Here is a 21,518-nt window from a genome sequence, read left to right on the forward strand (position 1 = left end):
AAATATTTTTCATTAGACCTCAGATCAGACCACCAATCAGACCCCCAATGTTAATCAGACCCTCAATCAGACCTCAGATCAGCCCCCCAGCCATATGTATGCAGCCTCATGTATGCAGCCCCCAGCCTCATATATGCAGCCCCCAGCCTCATATATGCAGCCCCCAGCCTCATGTATGCAGCCCCCAGCCTCATGTATGCAGCCCCCAGCCTCATGTATACAGCCCCCAGCCTCATGTATGCAGCCTGCAGCCCCGAGCCTCATGTATGCAGCCCCCAGCATCATGTATGCAGCCCAGATCCTCATGTATGCAGCCCCCAGCCTTATGTATGCAGCCTGCAGCCCCCAGCCTCATGTATGCAGCTTGCAGCCCCAGCTTCATGTATGCAGCTCCCAGCCTCATGTATGCAGCCCCCAGCCTCATGTATGCAGCCCCCAGCCTCATGTATTCAGCTTGCAGCCCCCAGCCTCATGTATGCAGCCCCCAGCCTCATGTATGCAGCCCCGAGCCTCATGTATGCAGCCCCCAGCCTCATGTATGCAGCCCCCAGCCTCATGTATGCAGCCCCGAGCCTCATGTATGCAGCCCCCAGCCTCATGTATGCAGCCCCCAGCCTCATGTATGCAGCCCCCAGCCTCATGTATGCAGCTCCCAGCCTCATGTATGCAGCCCCCAGCCTCATGTATGCAGCCTGCAGCCCCCAGCCTCATGTATCCAGCCTCCAGCCTCATGTATGCAGCCCCCAGCCTCATGTATGCAGCCTGCAGCCCCGAGCCTCATGTATGCAGCCCCGAGCCTCATGTATGCAGCTCCCAGCCTCATGTATGCAGCTCCCAGCCTCATGTATGCAGCTCCCAGCCTCATGTATGCAGCCCCCAGCCTCATGTATGCAGCCCCCAGCCTCATGTATGCAGCCCCCAGCCTCATGTATACAGCCCCCAGCCTCATGTATGCAGCCTGCAGCCCCCAGCCTCATGTATGCATCCTGGAGCCCCCAGCCTCATGTATGCATCCTGGAGCCCCCAGCCTCATGTATGCAGCCTGCAGCCCTAAGCCTCATGTATGCAGCCTGCAGCCCCCAGCCTCATGTATGCATCCTGGAGCCCCCAGCCTCATGTATGCATCCTGGAGCCCCCAGCCTCATGTATGCATCCTGGAGCCCCCAGCCTCATGTATCCAGCCTCCAGCCTCATGTATGCAGCCTGCAGCCCCGAGCCTCATGTATGCAGCCCCGAGCCTCATGTATGCAGCTCCCAGCCTCATGTATGCAGCTCCCAGCCTCATGTATGCAGCTCCCATCCTCATGTATGCAGCTCCCAGCCTCATGTATGCAGCCCCCAGCCTCATGTATGCAGCCCCCAGCCTCATGTATGCAGCCCCCAGCCTCATGTATGCAGCCCCCAGCCTCATGTATGCAGCCCCAGCCTCATGTACACAGCCCCCAGCCTCATGTATGCAGCCTGCAGCCCCCAGCCTCATGTATGCATCCTGGAGCCCCCAGCCTCATGTATGCATCCTGGAGCCCCCAGCCTCATGTATGCATCCTGGAGCCCCCAGCCTCATGTATGCCGCCTTCAGCCTGCAGCCCCGAGCCTCATGTAGGCAGCTTCCAGCCTGCAGCCCCGAGCCTCATGTATGCAGCCCCCAGCCTCATGTATGCAGCCCCCAGCCTCATGTATGCAGCCTGCAGCCCCCAGCCTCATGTATGCATCCTGCAGCCCCCAGCCTCATGTATGCAGCCTGCAGCCCCCAGCCTCATGTATGCAGCCTGCAGCCCCCAGCCTCATGTATGCAGCCTGCAGCCCCCAGCCTCATGTATGCATCCTGCAGCCCCCAGCCTCATGTATGCAGCTTGAAGCCTCATGTATGCAGCTTGCAGCCCCCAGCCTCATGTATGCAGCTTGAAGCCTCATGTATGCAGCCTGCAGCCCCCAGCCTCATGTATGCAGCCTGCAGCCCCCAGCCTCATGTATGCATCCTGCAGCCCCCAGCCTCATGTATGCAGCTTGAAGCCTCATGTATGCAGCCCCCAGCCTCATGTATGCAGCCCCCAGCCTCATGTATGCAGCCCCCAGCCTCATGTATGCAGACTGCAGCCCCCAGCCTCATTTATGTGGCCTGCATCCCCCAGCCTCATGTATGCAGCCTGCATCCTCCAGCCAAATGTATGCAGCCTGCATCCTCCAGCCTCATGTATGCAGCCTGCATCCTCCAGCCTCATGTATGCAGCCTGCATCCTCCAGCCTCATGTATGCAGTCTGCAGCGCCCAGCCTCATGTATGTAGCCCCCAGTCTCAGATCAGATAAAATAAAAAAATCCACTTACCTCTCCTGCTCCGCACACCACCGCTCCTCACCTTCTGCTCTCTCCTCCTGCTCTTCCTGCCGTCGGCTGTGCTGTGAACTGAGGCGCACAGCATGAGGCCACAAAGCGCCCCCACGCTGTGCGCAGCCACAGCACAGCTGAGGACCAGGAAGCAGTGAGTACAGAGCCTTCACCACTTCCTGGTCCTCCGGTACTAATGAGCGTTTCCATAATGGAAGTGCTCATTAGTATTCACCCCATAAGACGCAGGGACATTTTTCCCTGCGTCTTATGGGATGAAAAATACGGCAAATCGTAGTTTGCCGGCAGCAGATTGTCCCGTCTAAACAACCTCTGCTACTGGCAAATGATGAGTCTCTATAGGGACGACATGTAATAGCAGCAGTCTTCTTCACTGACGAGCCTGCGATTGTTGGAAAGGAATTTTCTACTGAATCTTTCCTTGTAAAGGGACCATTATTGATGTATTGGTAACACATCCGCGATTTTGCTGGATCCGTCATGAATCAGCAAAAATGCTTCCGTCACGATAATACAACCGGCTGCATCCGTTAAAATAGCAATGACGGATCCGTCTCTAAAACCATTGTAAGTCAATAGAGGACGGATCCGTTTTCTATTGTGTCCGAGAAAACAGATCCGTCTCCATTGACTGAGTCATGACGGATCTGTCTTGCTCCGCCTCCCAGGACGCACTAAAAAACGCTGCTTGCAGCGCCTTTGTGTGCGTCATGGGAACGCAATGTAACGAAACGGAATGCATTCTGGTGACTCTGTTTCCTTCAGTTCAGTGTTGTCCCTATTGACAATGAATGGGGACAAAGCTGAAGCGTTTTCCCCCGTTATTGAGATCCTATGATGGAAAGGGAAACCGATGATGTGAAAGTAGCCTTAGTTTATTTCAGTGTATCAGCGTAGGCAATAATTGCCTTTCCTGTATTGTTGATGAGAGTAGAAGAGTCAATAGTCAGTCACATCGACCATGTCTCCAACAGATGCCATGACACCAGTGTGAACAGAGCCCAAGATGTGTGATCAACCCTACTGTGCCCTATGCTGGCCGATAATAAGCTCACGCGGAATGGAGAATGGAAGCTTTCTCTCCAAAATCTTATCGGCGATAGACCAACCACAGAATCATTGCTGTGTGGATTGCGTCCCTTTTTTTAAACTGTAAACTTAACCCCACAACAGAACCGGAGACGAGGGAATCGGAAGAATCGATTTGTCTGATCAAGCAGAGTTCTGCACCTGCGACGGGGTGCCCCTAAAGCTGCGGACTCTCCACCTGCCACTTGATTGGCGGGGCCAGATATCTGACAATCTCGCACCTGTGTAGAGGCTCTGCTTCCACATTGTCAGTGCCGGCTGTGGTATCTCGTGGCAGGCGGGTGTCCTCCGCTTCAGGGATACCTTGTTGCTTGTGTAGAACTCTTGATCAGACAAAACGATTCATTTGTCTCTAAACTGAACCAAAATACTTCACGACTAATCACACAAATTACCAACCAACCAGCCTTAACCCAGTCACAGTCACCCATCGATCAGCCAAGCACGCCTTAACCAATCAACCATACCGTCTATGAGCCAACCAACCATAAGACCTCAGTCTATCACCAAAACTTAAAGGGGTTCTACTGGAATAATGAGATGTTAGCAGTGTGAGCAATCTGCCTCATTGAGTTGAGGATTCCTACTTCCCTGCTCTCCTCTGCCCCAGTCCTCTGCGCCTCCTCCCAGTCCCCGGACAGTTTACATCTGGAGAAGCACGGCCATGGTCGCACACTCCTTTAGCAGTGACGTGCAGCTTTTGAAGTCAGTCATTGTGGCTGCATGAGACACGGAGACACCACAGCGGCAGGGAGCCGGGAACCGTGAATCTTCTGGTCAGAGGGGCAGTCTATGGGCACTTGGGGTAAAATGTCATTATTCCCGGAGAACCCATTTTACTTAACCAATCAGATAAGTAACTAACTAACCAAACACATAGCTTATTAAAAACCATCCACACAACCAACCAATAGTTAACCACACAATTAGCCAACCAAACAACCAATCAACAAGGGCATTAAGTGGCATTGATCATGTAGAGAAAGTTAATACGAGGCATTGTGAGTCTCCAATTTGCTTCCTTTGCCGGCTGGATTTGTTTTTCCATCACATTATACACTGCTCGTTTCCATGGTTACAGACCACCCCGCAATCCATCAGTGGTGGTCGTGCTTGCACAATATAGGTAAAAGCGCCAGCCTATGTGCGCTCCCACGGTCCCGGCCACCTGAGAGGCTGATGGCCTTTTCCTATAGTGTGCAAGCACGGCCACCACTGATGGATTGCAGGGTGGTCTTGAAACCATGGAAACGAGCAGTGTATAATGTGATGGAGAAACGAATCCAGCCAGCAAAGGAAGCAAAATGGACAATCACAATACATTAGTAAGTGCCTTGTATTAACTTTCTCTACATAATAAATGCTGCTTACTGAAGTGACACAACCCCTTTAACAAACAGCCACTCACACAATCTATCAAACAACAAACCAATCAACCAACTACATGTCCAACCACACAACATATCGACCAACCATAACCCAACCAACTACATGTCCAACCACACTATTTACCAACCAACCACAGAAAAACAACTAAACAACCAACCAGCTACACAGCCAACCACACACAATATCAAACAGCCAACTAACCAACTAAACAACCAACCAACAACCAACCAACAACCTACCATTGCCCTCTGGTGTATCGCCTCATTTCCACTGTTAACAAGGATGCAAGTGGAGTCCAGGATAAAACCTTGGTGACCACAGGCAAAAAATCTGTTCCAGCTGATAAATAAAACAAATAACTAATTGTGCGAGCGGTTTCGTGCAATGTGCAGGGATTTTCTTCCTCTCTTCGCTCGTACAGTCACCTAAAGGAAAAAGATCAGCAATTCTGTGAAATGAAGCCGCTGTGTAGGATGAAGATAAAGCCGTGTGTGAATACTAATGTTATTGCATCAAGTTAATGGGAGCAGATAAAAACCAACGTCTTTTCTTTTTGCCAGCGCGCTCTTCGGGCTCTGCTATGTCAGATGTGAGTGTGGATGCTGCACGGGGGCTGGTGTGTGGCCGGCCTGAAGGCATGGGCATGGCTTGACCTCTCAACACCTTCTCCCATACACGATCTGATACTGGCGGGGCGCTGCTTTTTTAAGAAACAGCCATTTTTTCTCTAATCCTGGGTTAACTGCTTTAATTAGCAGCATTGTTGCTTCTTTGTCTTTTATAGTAACAATGTAATAATTGTAACAAATCCAATAGAAACAATGTTTCTTCGTACAAATGTTTATTTGTCAGATTGCTTCAGCCTTGGACACCCCCCCCGACAGGACTGCTATTGTCTGCTGTTATCAGCCACTCACCGTAACTTGTTGGTCGTGCAGTGAATAGTTTGCCTGTGGGTAACCGCTCTGAGCCTGTGCTGTACGTGTAGTGCATGTTCACCTCCACCCTGTCTGTGCGTTCGGCGCCCGCGTGATGCGGCATGGGATTGCAGTGGGTTGTATCGTTCATGTTGATAATTTCATGTGTAGTGAAGTAACCACTAGAATTAACTATGAGCCAAGGCCGAGTTTCCACGTTGCGATTCTGCATCCGGCTTGAGGTCCGGTTATAATTATTGCGAACGCCTGTGCGCCATTTTTATTTATCAAATGTAATTTAACTTATCACTTTATAATATTAATTGCCATGTGATTTGTGGATGCCATAAATATTTATCAAATTAATTTACGGTAATCTACAATGGCCGCCATTATTATCTGTTGGAAACAATCCCTTACATCTGGCGGAGGTCACGTAATTCATAGAATCGGATGCAGGAATCGCAGCGTGAAGCGTGACCTTACTGTACATTGCATCTGTCTGCCGGAACGTGCTACTAACTGTGCTGTCTTTATTCTCTCCACTCTCTAATCCCCCTCTCCGCTGACTCTGCATGCAGATAACTGGGAGCAAACCCCCGGTGAGTAATACCCATCTATTCTACTGTCATTGATTTATGGTATAAATGTTCCCCTATGGAAGGGATGCCCAGTCTCTGAAGTCCAGTCTGAGGTGCCCAGTCCCTGGAGTCCAGTCGTCTGAAGTGCCTGGTCTCTGGGGTCCAGTTGTCTGAGGTGCCCAGTTTCTGGAGTCCAGTTGTTTGAGGTGTCCCATCTCTGGAATCTAGTCATCTAAGATGCCTGGTCTCTGGTGTCCAGTCATCTTAGGTGCCCTCGTCTCTTGGGTCCAGTCATCTAAGATACCCAGTCTCTGGGGTCCAGTCATCTGAGGTGCCCAGTCTCTGGGGTCCAGTCATCTGAGATACCCAGTCTCTGGGGTCCAGTCATCTGAGATACCCAGTCTCTGGGGTCCAGTCATCTGAGATACCCAGTCTCTGGGGTCCAGTCATCTGAGGTGCCCCTATCTCTGGGGTCCATTCATCTGAGATGCCCAGTCTCTGGGGTCCATTCATCTGAGATGCCCAGTCTCTGGGGTCCAGTCATCTGAGATGCCCAGTCTCTGGGGTCCAGTCATCTGAGATGCCCAGTCTCTGGGGTCCAGTCATCTGAGATGCCCAGTCTCTGGGGTCCAGTCATCTGAGATGCCCAGTCTCTGGGGTCCAGTCATCTGAGATGCCCAGTCTCTGGGGTCCAGTCATCTGAGATGCCCAGTCTCTGGGGTCCATTCATCTGAGGTGCCCCTATCTCAGGGGTCCAGTCATCTGAGATGCCCAGTCTCTGGGGTCCAGTCATCTGAGGTGCCCAGTCTCTGGGGTCCATTCATCTGAGGTGCCCCTATCTCAGGGGTCCAGTCATCTGAGATGCCCAGTCTCTGGGGTCCAGTCATCTGAGATGCCCAGTCTCTGGGGTCCAGTCATCTGAGATGCCCAGTCTCTGGGGTCCAGTCATCTGAGATGCCCAGTCTCTGGGGTCCAGTCCTCTGAGATGCCCAGTCTCTGCGGTCCAGTCCCAAGTGCGCAGACTCAGGAGTCCAGTCTTGTTTGTGGTGTTCTGCTAATGGTCTCCTGATATTAAGAGATCATTGACAGAATACAGGCTGCTTCCACCTGCTCTGCAGAGTCCCCATGACTCTCTGATCCCTACAGTGAATTTACATTAAGAAATGAATATTGATGCAGTTCTTTGATATAATCAGGGGTTGTCCAGGATTCCAAAACCAGAGCAGCTTCCATCCAAACATAGCTCCACACCTGTCCACAGGCTACAGCTCAGCCGCGTTCACTTCAGTGGAGCTTAACTGTAATACCAGATACAACCCACGGACTGGGGTGGCGCTGTTTCTTGAAGAAAATAGCCATGTTTTCTCTCCTGCTGAACACCCTCTTATAAGTGAAGCCACCATAAGACACACTTGTAAAAATATTATGACCCTGTCGATACCACTAGGAGGCGATCTGTCTACAGGTGTATATGGCTCCTGTTTACACAGAAGGCGCCTTGTACAGATTGTTCTGGTTTTTGAATGCAAGAAAGAAGAATAAAGGTGCTCTTATCCACATTGTGTATTAGACAATCTTATCAAGTACAACTCTCAGGGGATACTGGGAGTAGTAGTTTTGCCGTAGCGGTCGAGTCCCTGGTTGGAGTCCACTGCTGTATGGCCGGTAACTGAAGTGCTGCTGTAGATAATCAGTGTGTCCTGATCCACCTACTGGGCTGAGGCGGTATTGCAGCCCCTATAGTTACATACATTAAGGGGTTACAACAAGTTATCGCCTATCCACAGGATAGGGGATAACTATCAGATTGGTGGGGGTCCAACCACTGGGACCCCCACAGATTACAAGAATGGGGACCCCATACCCTGAAATGGACGGAGTGGATGGCTAGAAATGCGCACCGCTGCTCCATTCATTTCTATATAGCCAAGAGCTGTATTCCTGTGGATCGGGGATAACTTTTAATGCCAGAATATCCCTTTAAGGCCTCATCAACACGACCGTTGTGTGTTTTGCGGATCAGCAAAATACGGATGGCAACCGTGTGCGGCACGGACAGCCATTGATATAACTGCCTATTCTTGTCCTCAAAACGTGGACAAGAATAGGACAGGTTATATTTTTTTTGCGGACCATGGAAAGGAGCAACAGATGCGGACAGCCCCATTGAAGTGAAAGGGTCCGCATCCGAGCCGCCAAAACTGCGGCCGTGTGCAGGAGGCCTAAGTGATATTGGAACTTTGCAGCTCTGCAGTAACAATGAATAATCGTCATCGTATAGCCTGACAACCTGACAACCTGACTACCTGACTACCTGACAGACTACCTGACAACCTGACTACCTGACAACCTGACAACCTGACTACCTGACAGACTACCTGACAGACTACCTGACAGACTACCTGACAACCTGACTACCTGACAGACTACCTGACTACCTGACAGACTACCTGACTACCTGACAACCTGACAACCTGACTACCTGACTACCTGACTACCTGACAGACTACTTGACTACTTGACTACCTGACTACCTGACTACCTGACAGACTATCTGACTACCTGACAACCTGACTACCTGAGCTCCTGGCGCGCTCTCTATCCGTGCCTTGCGTTGATCTGAACCGTACATGATGATGACTTCTTCGTGCTGATCTCTTTTTGGTTACAAAATGGAAATAAATGATTCCAATAATAATCTTCACTATAAGGAGATTGTTTCCTGATCACATTTTACTGAATAATGTGTGCGGATTAGTAAGCACTACAAGTACCAGGATGACCTGCTGCATGTGAGGGTCCGCAGCCGTGTACAACCTCATGTCATGTCCGTTTGTTATTGTTAAGAAACATCATTGGGTTTTCTCCGTGTATCAGGATATCGAGCTGATTCTGGAAGAGATCTACGGGAAGCCGGTTGGATCAGATTTTGTGGAGCCTTCTGGGTAGAACATGGGGGGGGGGGGGGTTATGGGAATAGAAAGTAAAAAACCTTTCCTAAATTATAGAGTTACATTATACCTACTGCCCATACTCTGCCTATATAATAGTGGTATTAACTGCACCATATATACTACCATACTGCACCTATATAATAGTGGTATTAAGTATTAACTGCACCATATATACTACCATACTGCACCTAAATAATAGTGGTATTAAGTATTAACTGCATCATATATACTACCATACTGCACCTAAATAATAGTGGTATTAAGTATTAACTGCATCGTATATACCACCATACTCTGCCTATATAAGTGTACTTCTACACCATACTCTGCCTATATAGAGCCTGTATAAGTGTTCTGTACCATACAGTACATTACCCACATACTCCCATACAGTGCCTATATAATACTGATATTGACAGTACCATACAGTGCCCATATACCACCATATAGTGTCTACATATGTGTTCTTCGGTACCATACAATACCCACATACTCCCATACAGTGCCTATATAATAGTGATATGAACTGTACTATACAGTGCCCATAGTGCCTGTATGTGTTCTACTGTACATTACCCACATACTCCCATACAGTGCCTATATACTGTAATAGTGGTATTGACAGTACCATACAGTACCCACATACTAACATGCAATGCCTACAAAAAGTAACACAAACGACCTGTATAATAGTGTATAGTCCTGAATAAAGGCACCGTACAATGCCAAATAATACTGCCACACAGTACCTACATAAAAGTACTATAAGAGGCTTACGTAAAGTAATAATACCAGGCAGCGCCCACTTAAAGGGAACCTGTCACCGGGATTTTGTGTATAGAGCTGAGGACATGGGTTGCTAGATGGCCGCTAGCACATCCGCAATACCCAGTCCCCATAGCTCTGTGTGTTTTTATTGTGGAAAAAAACCCAATTTGATTCATATGCAAATTAACCTGAGATGAGTCCTGTCCCTGACTCCTCTGTCGTCTCACGTACAGGACTCATCTCAGGGTTAATTTGCATATGTATCAAATTGGTTTTTTTTCCACAATAAAAGCACACAGAGCTATGGGGACTGGGTATAGCGGATGTGCTAGCGGCCATCTAGCAACCCATGTCCTCAGCTCTATACACAAAATCCCGGTGACAGGTTCCCTTTAATGTTTGCATACAGTGCTTCCATAATGGAGACTTTAAAGACCTACAAAGCCTTGCAGAACATTCCCCCCCCCCCCCCCCCAAGCTCAAACTTCACAATAGCAGTGCCATATAGTGCCCAGATATTACCGCCATACGGTGGCGGAACAATTCAGGCAGTGTCAAGTACTTGAAAGAAAATGTAGGGGTTTCCATGTGTACTGTGCACAGGGCGGTGCGGTGGCGCTTTTGCTGATGTAACGCGGTTCGGAGTCGGAGGAGCAGGTAAAGGTTATAAGTTCATTCCCCCTCCCCGACCTTACAAAGACCGTAGACTCTGGGTCCCTCTAGAGGAAATCTAGAGTTAATGCAGCTACCTGAGATCATGCCGTCCACTATTAATTATTAATTAAGCTCTCCCTCCTGGGTAATAGAGGGGGCCCCAAGCAGGGGATCCCTTCGAGGGCCTATAGCCATGGGTTGTCCTGATGGAATTCATCTAACTAAGGAGATCTGCATCTACTGTACCATGCGGGCATCCGACTGAACAGGACATTTAGGAGGAGCATTGTGTATGGGGAATCTCATCAGTGGTGCTCCCAGCCAATCACCATAGCAGAGAGAGATCCAAATGCTGCTGATTGGCTGAAAGCAATGAGAGGGCTGTCCATTCAATGCTCCTCCTCAGTGTCCTTTTCAGCTTGATGCGGCTCTTATGACATTGGTCCATTAATGATCTGCCAAGGTGGATATACGGTAAAGCCAGTGTGTATACAGCCCTGAGCACCTGCTGCTTCGATAGGGCAGATACCGACGTACCCATGGCATCTGACGGGTATCTAAATGAGGGTCCTGTACTACATCTATCCGGATATACTAGGTGTGATAGCGGCCTATTGGGCCCCAGGAGCTTCAGGTTATGCTTCTGGTATGTGTTCCCTAATGGGGCCATTAGGAAGATGTGACCAGTAAATCGGCTATAAATGAGGGTCTGTTTTCGGACTCCCTCTGTTGCCCCCTCTCTAATCACCCAGTGCGTTGGCTTTGTGCCCACCGTTAACTCTGCAGAAGTGTGCAATGCAGCCTTCTCATTCGTCATTACCACCGGCCACCAGCAGGGGGAGACAAACACTGTCCTATGGCTGCCGTTCACATTCAGACAGCTCCCTTTTGTTTGATATATTATTTTCATGCTTTGATATCATTAACATATTTATAGATTTGACCGTGGCATCGTATGAATACCAACGCTCAGACGGAACCGCACCGTTCGTTAGGCAGATCTCGACATGAACGATAAGCCCTTCAATTAATAGGAACAGGCAGGAAAGGCTTTAATAATGTGGTGAAATAGCTGACGGCCGGCGGTCCGATGAGTCCGGGCATTGAAGGGTCTGTGAATGGATCATCTGTGATGTCATCACATCTTCCCCCATTACATTCATTATCCCATTATTTAATTTTTTTTTCAAATCGATGGGTTAAATTAATTGCAGTTTCCAGGGATGCAGCATGGAGTGCGGAACTGGACGCACGCCGTATAACCGCTGCCCGGGAAAATGCACGGATTATTAGTAAAGAAATTCGTTCACACTTCGTTTACTGGTAAAAGGTGAATTGCGTTATGGATTCCGTTACCATGGACCATAACGCAATTCTATGACGGAATGCGTTTAGAGGCGGTGGAATCCTCTCCTGCATAACGGAAACGGGACGGGTCCGTTTTGCAGCCCATAGACTTCTATTATGACGGAATAAATAACGTAATGTCTCTAAAGGCGTAACGCAATTCACCTTTTACCAGTAAACGAAGCGTGAACGAATTTCATAACCTGAAATTTGCTCATCTCTAATTATTAGTACATACAGTATCATAGGGGCTTAGAAAATAGACCCTCTTCACAGAGGAACAGCTCTAAGCACTCCAGGTGCCCCTATAATAAAATGGTGCCTCCACTGTAAAGACAGTCAGGTGCCTCCATAATAATAACAGTGATGGTGCCTCCATTGTAAAGAGTCACATTACCCCTATCATAAAGTAACACGATATTTTGAAAGAGACTCTCATTTACAAAAAGGAAGAGATGCCAGATACAGTCCTGATCAAAAGTTTAAGACCACTTGAAAAATGGCAAAAAATCCTATTTAGCATGGCCGGATCTTAACAAGGTTCCAAGTAGAGCTTCAACATGCAACAAGAAGAGATGAGAGTGAGACAAAACATTTTTTGAGCATTCAATTAATTGAAAATAACGATTAAACTGGAACAGGCTGTTTTTCAGCTGATCCAAAGTTTAGGACCACATGCCTTTAAAAGGCCAAATCTGTGCAAAGATGTGGATTCATTGTCATGTTCTGTCAGGTAGTCACACGTTGTGATGGCAAAGGCAAAAAAACTCTCCCTTTTTGACTGTGGTCTGGTTGTTGAACTGCATAGGCAGGGTCTCTCACAGCGCGCCATCGCTGCTGAGGTGGGACGCTGGAAGACAGTCATTTGGAATTTCTTAAATTCTTAAATGATCCTGAGGGTTATGGAACAAAAAAGTAAAGTGGAAGACCCAAAAAAATGTCACCAGCACTGAGCCGGAGGATCCAATTGGCTGTCCGTCAAGACACTGGACGATCCTCGACCCAAATTAAGGCCCTTAATGGTGCTGACTGCAGCCCCATAACCATCAGACAGCATCTCAGACTGAAGGGCTTCAAAACCAAGAAACGTCTTCAAAGACCTTGTCTCCTTGAACGCCACAGAACTGCTCGTTTGGACTTTGCAAGAGAAAACCAAACATGGCACATTCAAAGGTGGAAGAAAGTTTTATTCTCTGATGAGAAAAAATGTAACCTTGATGGTCCTGATGGTTACCAACGTTACTGGCATGACAAGCAGATCCCACCTGAGATGTTTCCTACGCGCCACAGTGGAGGGGGCGCCATAATGGTCTGGGTGCTTTTTCCTTCAGTGGAACAATGGAGCTTCAGGAAGTGCAGGGGCGTCAAACGGCCGCTGGCTATGTCCAGATGTTGCAGAGAGCATTCCTCATGACTGAGCGCCCTCGTCTGTGTGGTAACGACTGGGTTTTTCAACAGGACAACGCTACAGCACACAATGCCCGCAGGACAAGGGACTTCTTCCAGGAGAATAACATCACTCTTTTGGCCCCGATGCATGTTCCCCTGATCTAAATCCAATTGAGAACCTTTGGGTATGGAAGGCAAGGGAAGTTTACAAAAATGGACAACAGTTCCAGACAGTAGATGGCCTTGGTGCGGCCGTCTTCACCACTTGGAGAAATGTTCCCACTCACCTCATGGAAACGCTTGCATCAAGCATGCCGAAACAATAACGGCGGAGCTACTCATTACTGAGCTCATGTTTGGAAGTTGGATTTCTGTTTTGGGGGGGTTTAGTTTTTTTTTGGAGGTGTGGTCCTAAACTTTTGATCAGCTGAAAAACAGCCTGTTTCAGTTTATTCGTTGTTTTTTTTATTTTTTTATTTATATTTTTATTGTCATTTTCATTAGAGAACAGGAGGGTAACAGGGTACCAAGGTACAGGCACGCAGGCCACAATGATATACTAGTAAGTACATTGCGAGTACAAACCAGACACATGGCTAATACATGGTGAACATAGTGAGAAAAAGTATACAAATAGGAGAATAAGTGGGCAAGGCATCCAGAGATAACAGTATTGAAGAATGCAGTATAATAGAGATACATATTCACGTCGTAGTGAAGCCCAGCTATATATAATAATGCTAATTACCAACAAGTGGAAAAGTAAAATGAGGACCTTTTTATTCTGCAAGTTGGTAATGGCCGTAGGAGGTCGGAGTATAATGTTTTAATGTTGGAGCTAATCTGGTCTGCTGTTGTCCAATATCTAACTCCCGATATATGGAGGCTAAGTGTGGTTTTTGGGGGTTCTATAGGTTGACCAGAGGAGCCATTTTTTAAGGAATGCAACGTGTGTACGGGTTTCCCATGAAGACAATTCCTCAAACCTATGGAGTTAGTCTACTTTCTGAAGCCATTGTTCCATTGAGGGGGTTAGGACCTGCATCCAGAATCTAGGAAGCAAGAGGCGAGCAGCTATCAGGATTTGTGAGAAGATATATGGTGGCTGGGTGTGACCTTTTTCCTGAGTGAGAGACAACAGGGCCAATTGTGGGGACGGTTGGAAAGAGGTGTGACAAATCTTGTTGGCAAGAGAAAATATCTCGGACCACCATTTATATATAAGGGGGCAAGTCCACCATATGTGAAGGAAGGTCCTCTTCTCCCGGAGGCACCTCCAGCATGTGTCCGTAGCTGTTTCAGAGAAAAGTGACGTCTTATCTGGCGTATTGTACCAGCGAGGGAGGATTTTGTATCCATTCTCTTGGATTCGGACACAGAAGGAGGCCCTATGGGGAGATTCAAGGAGTCTGTGGAGAGAGACAAAGGGAATTGTAATGTTTAACCACCTCAGCCCCTATAGCTTAAACACCCTTAAAGACCAGGCCACTTTTTACACTTCTGACCTACCCTACTTTCACCGTTTATTGCTCGGTCATGCAACTTACCACCCAAATGAATTTTACCTCCTTTTCTTCTCACTAATAGAGCTTTCATTTGGTGGTATTTCATTGCTGCTAGCATTTTTACTTTTTTTGTTATTAATCAAAATTTACTTTCAGTTGTAAAATTTTGCAAAAAAAACGACATCCATATATAAATTTTGCTCTAAATTTATTGTTCTACATGTCTTTGGTAAAAAAAAAAATGGTTTGGGTAAAAGTTATAGCGTTTACAAACTATGGTACAAAAATGTGAATTTCCGCTTTTTGAAGCAGCTCTGACTTTCTGAGCACCTGTCATGTTTCCTGGGGTCCTACAATGCCCAGACAGTACAAACACCCCACAAATGACCCCATTTCGAAAAGTAGACACCCTAAGGTATTCGCTGATGGGCATAGTGAGTTCATAGAACTTTTTATTTTTTGTCACAAGTTAGTGGAAAATGATGATTTTTTCTTTTTTTCTTTTTTTTTCTTACAAAGTCTCATATTCCACTAACTTGTGACAAAAATAAAAACTTCTTTGAACTCACTATGCCCATCAGCGAATACCTTGGGGTGTCTTCTTTGCAAAATGGGGTCACTTGTGGGGTAGTTATACTGCCCTGGAATTCTAGGGGCCCAAATGTGTGGTAAGTAGTTTGAAATCAAAATGTGTAAAAAATGACCGGTGAAATCCGAAAGGTGCTCTTTGGAATGTGGGCCCCTTTGCCCACCTAGGCCGCAAAAAAGTGCCACACATGTGGTATCGCCGTACTCAGGAGAAGTTGGGGAATGTGTTTTGGGGTGTCATTTTACATATACCCATGCTGGGTGAGATAAATATCTTGGTCAAATGCCAACTTTGTATAAAAAAATGGGAAAAGTTGTCTTTTGCCAAGATATTTCTCTCACCCAGCATGGGTATATGTAAAATGACACCCCAAAACACATTCCCCAACTTCTCCTGAGTACGGAGATACCACATGTGTGACACTTTTTTGCAGCCTATGTGGGCAAAGGGGCCCATATTCCAAAGAGCACCTTTCGGATTTCACCGGTCATTTTTTACACATTTTGATTTCAAACTTCTTACCACACATTTGGACCCCTAGAATGCCAGAGCAGTATAACTACCCCACAAGTGACCCCATTTTGGAAAGAAGACACCCCCAGGTATTTCGTGATGGGCATAGTGAGTTCATGGAAGTTTTTATTTTTTGTCACAAGTTAGTGGAATATGAGACTTTGTAAGGGAAAAAAAAAAATAATCATCATTTTCCGCTAACTAGTGACAAAAAATATAAAATTCTATGAACTCGCCATGCCCCTCACGGAATACCTTGGGGTGTCTTCTTTCCAAAATGGGGTCACTTGTGGGGTAGTTATACTGCCCTGGCATTTTCCAGGGGCCCTAATGTGTGGTAAGTAGGTAAATGACCTGTGAAATCCTAAAGGTGCTCTTTGGAATGTGGGCCCCTTTGCCCACCTAGGCTGCAAAAAAGTGTCACACATGTGGTATCGCTGTACTCAGGAGAAGTTGGGCAATGTGTTTTGGGGTGTCATTTTACATATACCCATGCTGGGTGAGATAAATATCTTGGTCAAATGCCAACTTTGTATAAAAAAAATGGGAAAAGTTGTCTTTTGCCAAGATATTTCTCTCACCCAGCATGGGTATATGTAAAATGACACCCCAAAACACATTGCCCAACTTCTCCTGAGTACAGCGATACCACATGTGTGACACTTTTTTGCAGCCTAGGTGCGCAAAGGGGCCCACATTCCAAAGAGCACCTTTCGGATTTCACCGGCCATTTTTTACAGATTTTGATTTCAAACCACTTCTCACGCATTCGGCCCCTAAAATGCCAGGGCAGTATAACTACCCCACATGTGACCCCATTTTGGAAAGAAGACACCCCAAGGTATTTCGTGATGGGCATAGTGAGTTCATGGAAGTTTTTATTTTTTGTCACAAGTTAGTGGAATATGAGACTTTGTAAGGAAAAAAATAAATAAAAAATAAATCATCATTTTCCGCTAACTTGTGACAAAAAATATAAAATTCTAGGAACTCGCCATGCCCCTCACGGAATACCTTGGGGTGTCTTCTTTCCAAAATGGGGTCACTTGTGGGGTAATTATACTGCCTTGGCATTTTCCAGGGGCCCTAATATGTGGTAAGTAGGTAAATGACCTGTGAAATCCTAAAGGTGCTCTTTGGAATGTGGGCCCCTTTGCCCACCTAGGCTGCAAAAAAGTGTCACACATGTGGTATCGCCGTATTCAGGAGAAGTTGGGCAATGTGATTTGGGGTGTATTTTTACATATACTCATGCTGGGTGAGAGAAATATCTCGGCAAAAGACAACTTTTCCCATTTTTTTTTATACAAAGTTGGCATTTGATCAAGATATTTATCTCACCCAGCATGGGTATATGTAAAATGACACCCCAAAACACATTGCCCAACTTCTCCTGAGTACGGCGATACCAGATGTGTGACACTTTGGCACAAGTTAGCGGAAATTGATTTTATTTATTTTTTTCTCACAAAGTCTCCCTTTCCGCTAACTTGGGACAAAAATTTCAATCTTTCATGGACTCAATATGCCCCTCACGGAATACCTGGGGGTGTCTTCTTTCCGAAATGGGGTCACATGTGGGGTATTTATACTGCCCTGGCATTCTAGGGGCCCTAAAGCGTGAGAAGAAGTCTGGAATATAAATGTCTAAAAATTTTTACGCATTTGGATTCCGTGAGAGGTATGGTGAGTTCATGTGAGATTTTATTTTTTTACACAAGTTAGTGGAATATGAGACTTTGTAAGAAAAAAATAATTTCCGCTAACTTGGGCCAAAAAAATGTCTGAATGGAGCCTTACAGAGGGGTGATCAATGACAGGGGGGTGATCAATGACAGGGGGGTGATCAGGGAGTCTATATGGGGTGATCAGCCCCCTGTCATTGATCACCGCCCTATAAGGCTCCATTCAGATGTCCGTATGTGTTTTGCGGATCCGATCCATGTATCCGTGGATCCGTAAAAATCATACGGACATCTGAATGCAGCCTGACAGGGGGGGTGATCAATGACAGGGGGGTGATCAGGGAGTCTATATGGGGTGATCACTCCCCCTGGAAGGCTCCAGGGAGACGCCTGTATGTGTTTTGCGGATCCGATCCATCTATCAGTGGATCCGTAAAAATCATGCGGAAGTCTGAATGGAGCTTTACAGAGGGGTGATCAATGACAGGGGGGTAATCAATGACAGGGGGGTGATCAGGGAGTCTATATGGGGTGATCACCCCCCTGTCATTGATCACGCCCCTGTAAGGCTCCATTCAGACGTCCGTATGCGTTTTGCGGATCCGATCCATCTATCAGTGGATCCGTAAAAATCATGCGGATGTCTGAATGCAGCCTTACAGGGGGGTGATCAATGACAGGGGGGTAATCAATGACAGGGGGGTGATCAGGGAGTCTACACTGCGTGCAGAATTATTAGGCAAATGAGTATTTTGACCACATCATGCTCTTTATGCATGTTGTCTTACTCCAAGCTGTATAGGCTCGAAAGCCTACTACCAATTAAGCATATTAGGTGATGTGCATCTCTGTAATGAGAAGGGGTGTGGTCTAATGACATCAACACCCTATATCAGGTGTGCATAATTATTAGGCAACTTCCTTTCCTTTGGCAAAATGGGTCAAAAGAAGGACTTGACAGGCTCAGAAAAGTCAAAAATAGTGAGATATCTTGCAGAGGGATGCAGCACTCTTAAAATTGCAAAGCTTCTGAAGTGTGATCATCGAACAATCAAGCGTTTCATTCAAAATAGTCAACAGGGTCGCAAGAAGCGTGTGGAAAAACCAAGGCGCAAAATAACTGCCCATGAACTGAGAAAAGTCAAGCGTGTAGCTGCCAAGATGCCACTTGCCACCAGTTTGGCCATATTTCAGAGCTGCAACATCACTGGAGTGCCCAAAAGCACAAGGTGTGCAATACTCAGAGACATGGCCAAGGTAATAAAGGCTGAAAGACGACCACCACTGAACAAGACACACAAGCTGAAACGTCAAGACTGGGGCAAGAAATATCTCAAGACTGATTTTTCTAAGGTTTTATGGACTGATGAAATGAGAGTGAGTCTTGATGGGCCAGATGGATGGGCCCGTGGCTGGATTGGTAAAGGGCAGAGAGCTCCAGTCCGACTCAGACGCCAGCAAGGTGGAGGTGGAGTACTGGTTTGGGCTGGTATCATAAAAGATGAGCTTGTGGGGCCTTTTCAGGTTGAGGATGGAGTCAAGCTCAACTCCCAGTCCTACTGCCAGTTTCTGGAAGACACCTTCTTCAAGCAGTGGTACAGGAAGAAGTCTGCATCCTTCAAGAAAAACATGATTTTCATGCAGGACAATGCTCCATCACACGCGTCCAAGTACTCCACAGCGTGGCTGGCAAGAAAGGGTATAAAAGAAGAAAATCTAATGACATGGCCTCCTTGTTCACCTGATCTGAACCCCATTGAGAACCTGTTGTTTATCATCAAATGTGAGATTTACAAGGAGGGAAAACAGTACACCTCTCTGAACAGTGTCTGGAGGGCTGTGGTTGCTGCTGCACGCAATGTTGATGGTGAACAGATCAAAACACTGACAGAATCCATGGATGGCAGGCTTTTGAGTGTCCTTGCAAAGAAAGTTGGCTATATTGGTCACTGATTTGTTTTTGTTTTGTTTTTGAATGTCAGAAATGTATATTTGTGAATGTTGAGATGTTATATTGGTTTCACTGGTAAAAATAAATAGTTGAAATGGGTATATATTTGTTTTTTGTTAAGTTGCCTAATAATTATGCACAGTAATAGTCACCTGCACACACAGATATGCCCCTAAAATAGCTAAAACTAAAAACTACTTCCAAAAATATTCAGCTTTGATATTAATGAGTTTTTTGGGTTCATTGAGAAGAACATGGTTGTTGTTCAATAATAAAATTAATCCTCAAAAATACAACTTGCCTAATAATTCTGCACTCCCTGTATATGGGGTGATCAGGGGCGATCAGGGGCTAATAAGGGGTTAATAAGTGACAGGGGGGGTGTAGTGTAGTGTGGTGCTTGGTGCTACATATTACTGAGCTACCTGTGTCCTCTGGTGGTCGATCCAAACAAAGGGGACCACCAGAGGACCAGGTAGCAGGTATATTAGACGCTGTTATCAAAACAGCGTCTAATATACCTGTTAGGGGTTAAAAAAAATCACATCACCAGCCTGCCAGCGAACGATCGCCGCTGGCAGGCTGGAGATCCACTCGCTTACCTTCCGATCCGTTGAACGCGCGCGCCTGTGTGCGCGCGTTCACAGGAAATCTCGCGTCTCGAGAGAGGACGCACCGGCGCGTCCACCCAGAAGAGCAGGGCCACCGCAAAGACGCAATCCTGCGTACGGCGGTCCTGAGGAGGTTAAGTCTAGTTCCCATTGTTAGTTTATTCTTTGTTTTCATTAAATTGAATGCTCAAAAAATGTTTTGTCTCACTCCCATTTCTTCTTGTTGCATGTTGAAGCTCTACTTGGAACCTTGTTAAGATCCAGCCATGCTAAATATGATTAAACTTTTGATCAGGACTTTATGTTGTATAGACATTATATGTATGAGATATTATGCTGTATGTGACTGTATTAGTGTTGATCGAGAACCATAGTGCTCGCGGGCTCAGGCCGCACACATCGGGATGCTCAGGTACTCTACCCGAGCACAATGGGAGTCAATGGGAGAACCCGAGCATTAAACCAGGCACCCCCTGCTCTGAAGAGGGGAGGGAGTCTGGTTCATAGGAAAAGGTCAGAAATTGATGCAAACACCACCAAAATGGTTCGGGAACAGCATGGGGAGGATGTCTGGATGCATCTTGGACTCCCAGGTCACTGCTTGGAATGATGTTGTCCGAGTAGTGCGCAACTTTTACAGACTGACAATAATACGCACCAAACCGAAGATAAAATCGATTTTGGAGGAAAAATTGTTAGGAAACATTATTTCCTGTATATTTACTTGTATACAAAGTGCAAGTGCTGCCAAAAATTACAAGGAAGAGGCACTCCGATACAACCTGTATATCACATAATGGAGGGCCTCATTCACATTATGGTACAATTGTTCAGGTAGTGGGACTCCTACACTCATAAAACCTATGCACTTAGTGAAAGGGCTGCCAGAAATTACAAGGAACCGGCACTCCAATTCACCCTTTATTACACATAAAGGAGGGCATCATAAACCCTTGAAAAATTATGATCGATGGCCTTCAGGTGAGCTGACCCTGTAAAAGATTGTAGGTAAGGGCCTGCTGGTGAGCTGACCCTGTAAAAGATTGTAGGTGAGGGCCTGCTGGTGAGCTGACCCTGTAAAAGATTGTAGGTGAGGGCCTGCTGGTGAGCTGACCCTGTAAAAGATTGTAGGTGAGGGCCTGCTGGTGAGCTGACCCTCTAAAAAATTATATGCGAGGGCTTGCAGGTGAGCTGACCCTGTAAAAGATTGTAGGTGAGGGCCTGCTGG

The 21,518-nt window shown here is 46.7% G+C and overlaps 1 protein-coding gene across 4 annotated transcripts in view; it reads left to right on the top strand.

Moving 5' to 3' along the window:
• Nucleotides 1-21,518, top strand: part of DIAPH2 (diaphanous related formin 2) — a 1,253,176-nt gene that overhangs the window by 117,348 nt on the left and 1,114,310 nt on the right. For 3 of the 4 annotated variants that reach the window (XM_040442349.1, XM_040442347.1, XM_040442350.1), the window contains one exon: nt 6,325-6,345. The exons of the other annotated variant lie outside the window; for it this stretch is intronic. In XM_040442349.1, coding sequence (XP_040298283.1) covers nt 6,325-6,345 — 21 coding nt within the window. The remainder of the gene's footprint in view (nt 1-6,324; nt 6,346-21,518) is intronic. 4 annotated transcript variants of the gene reach the window in all.

This window comes from Bufo bufo, chromosome 8 (assembly GCF_905171765.1).
Source record: "Bufo bufo chromosome 8, aBufBuf1.1, whole genome shotgun sequence".
Taxonomy (NCBI): domain Eukaryota; kingdom Metazoa; phylum Chordata; class Amphibia; order Anura; family Bufonidae; genus Bufo; species Bufo bufo.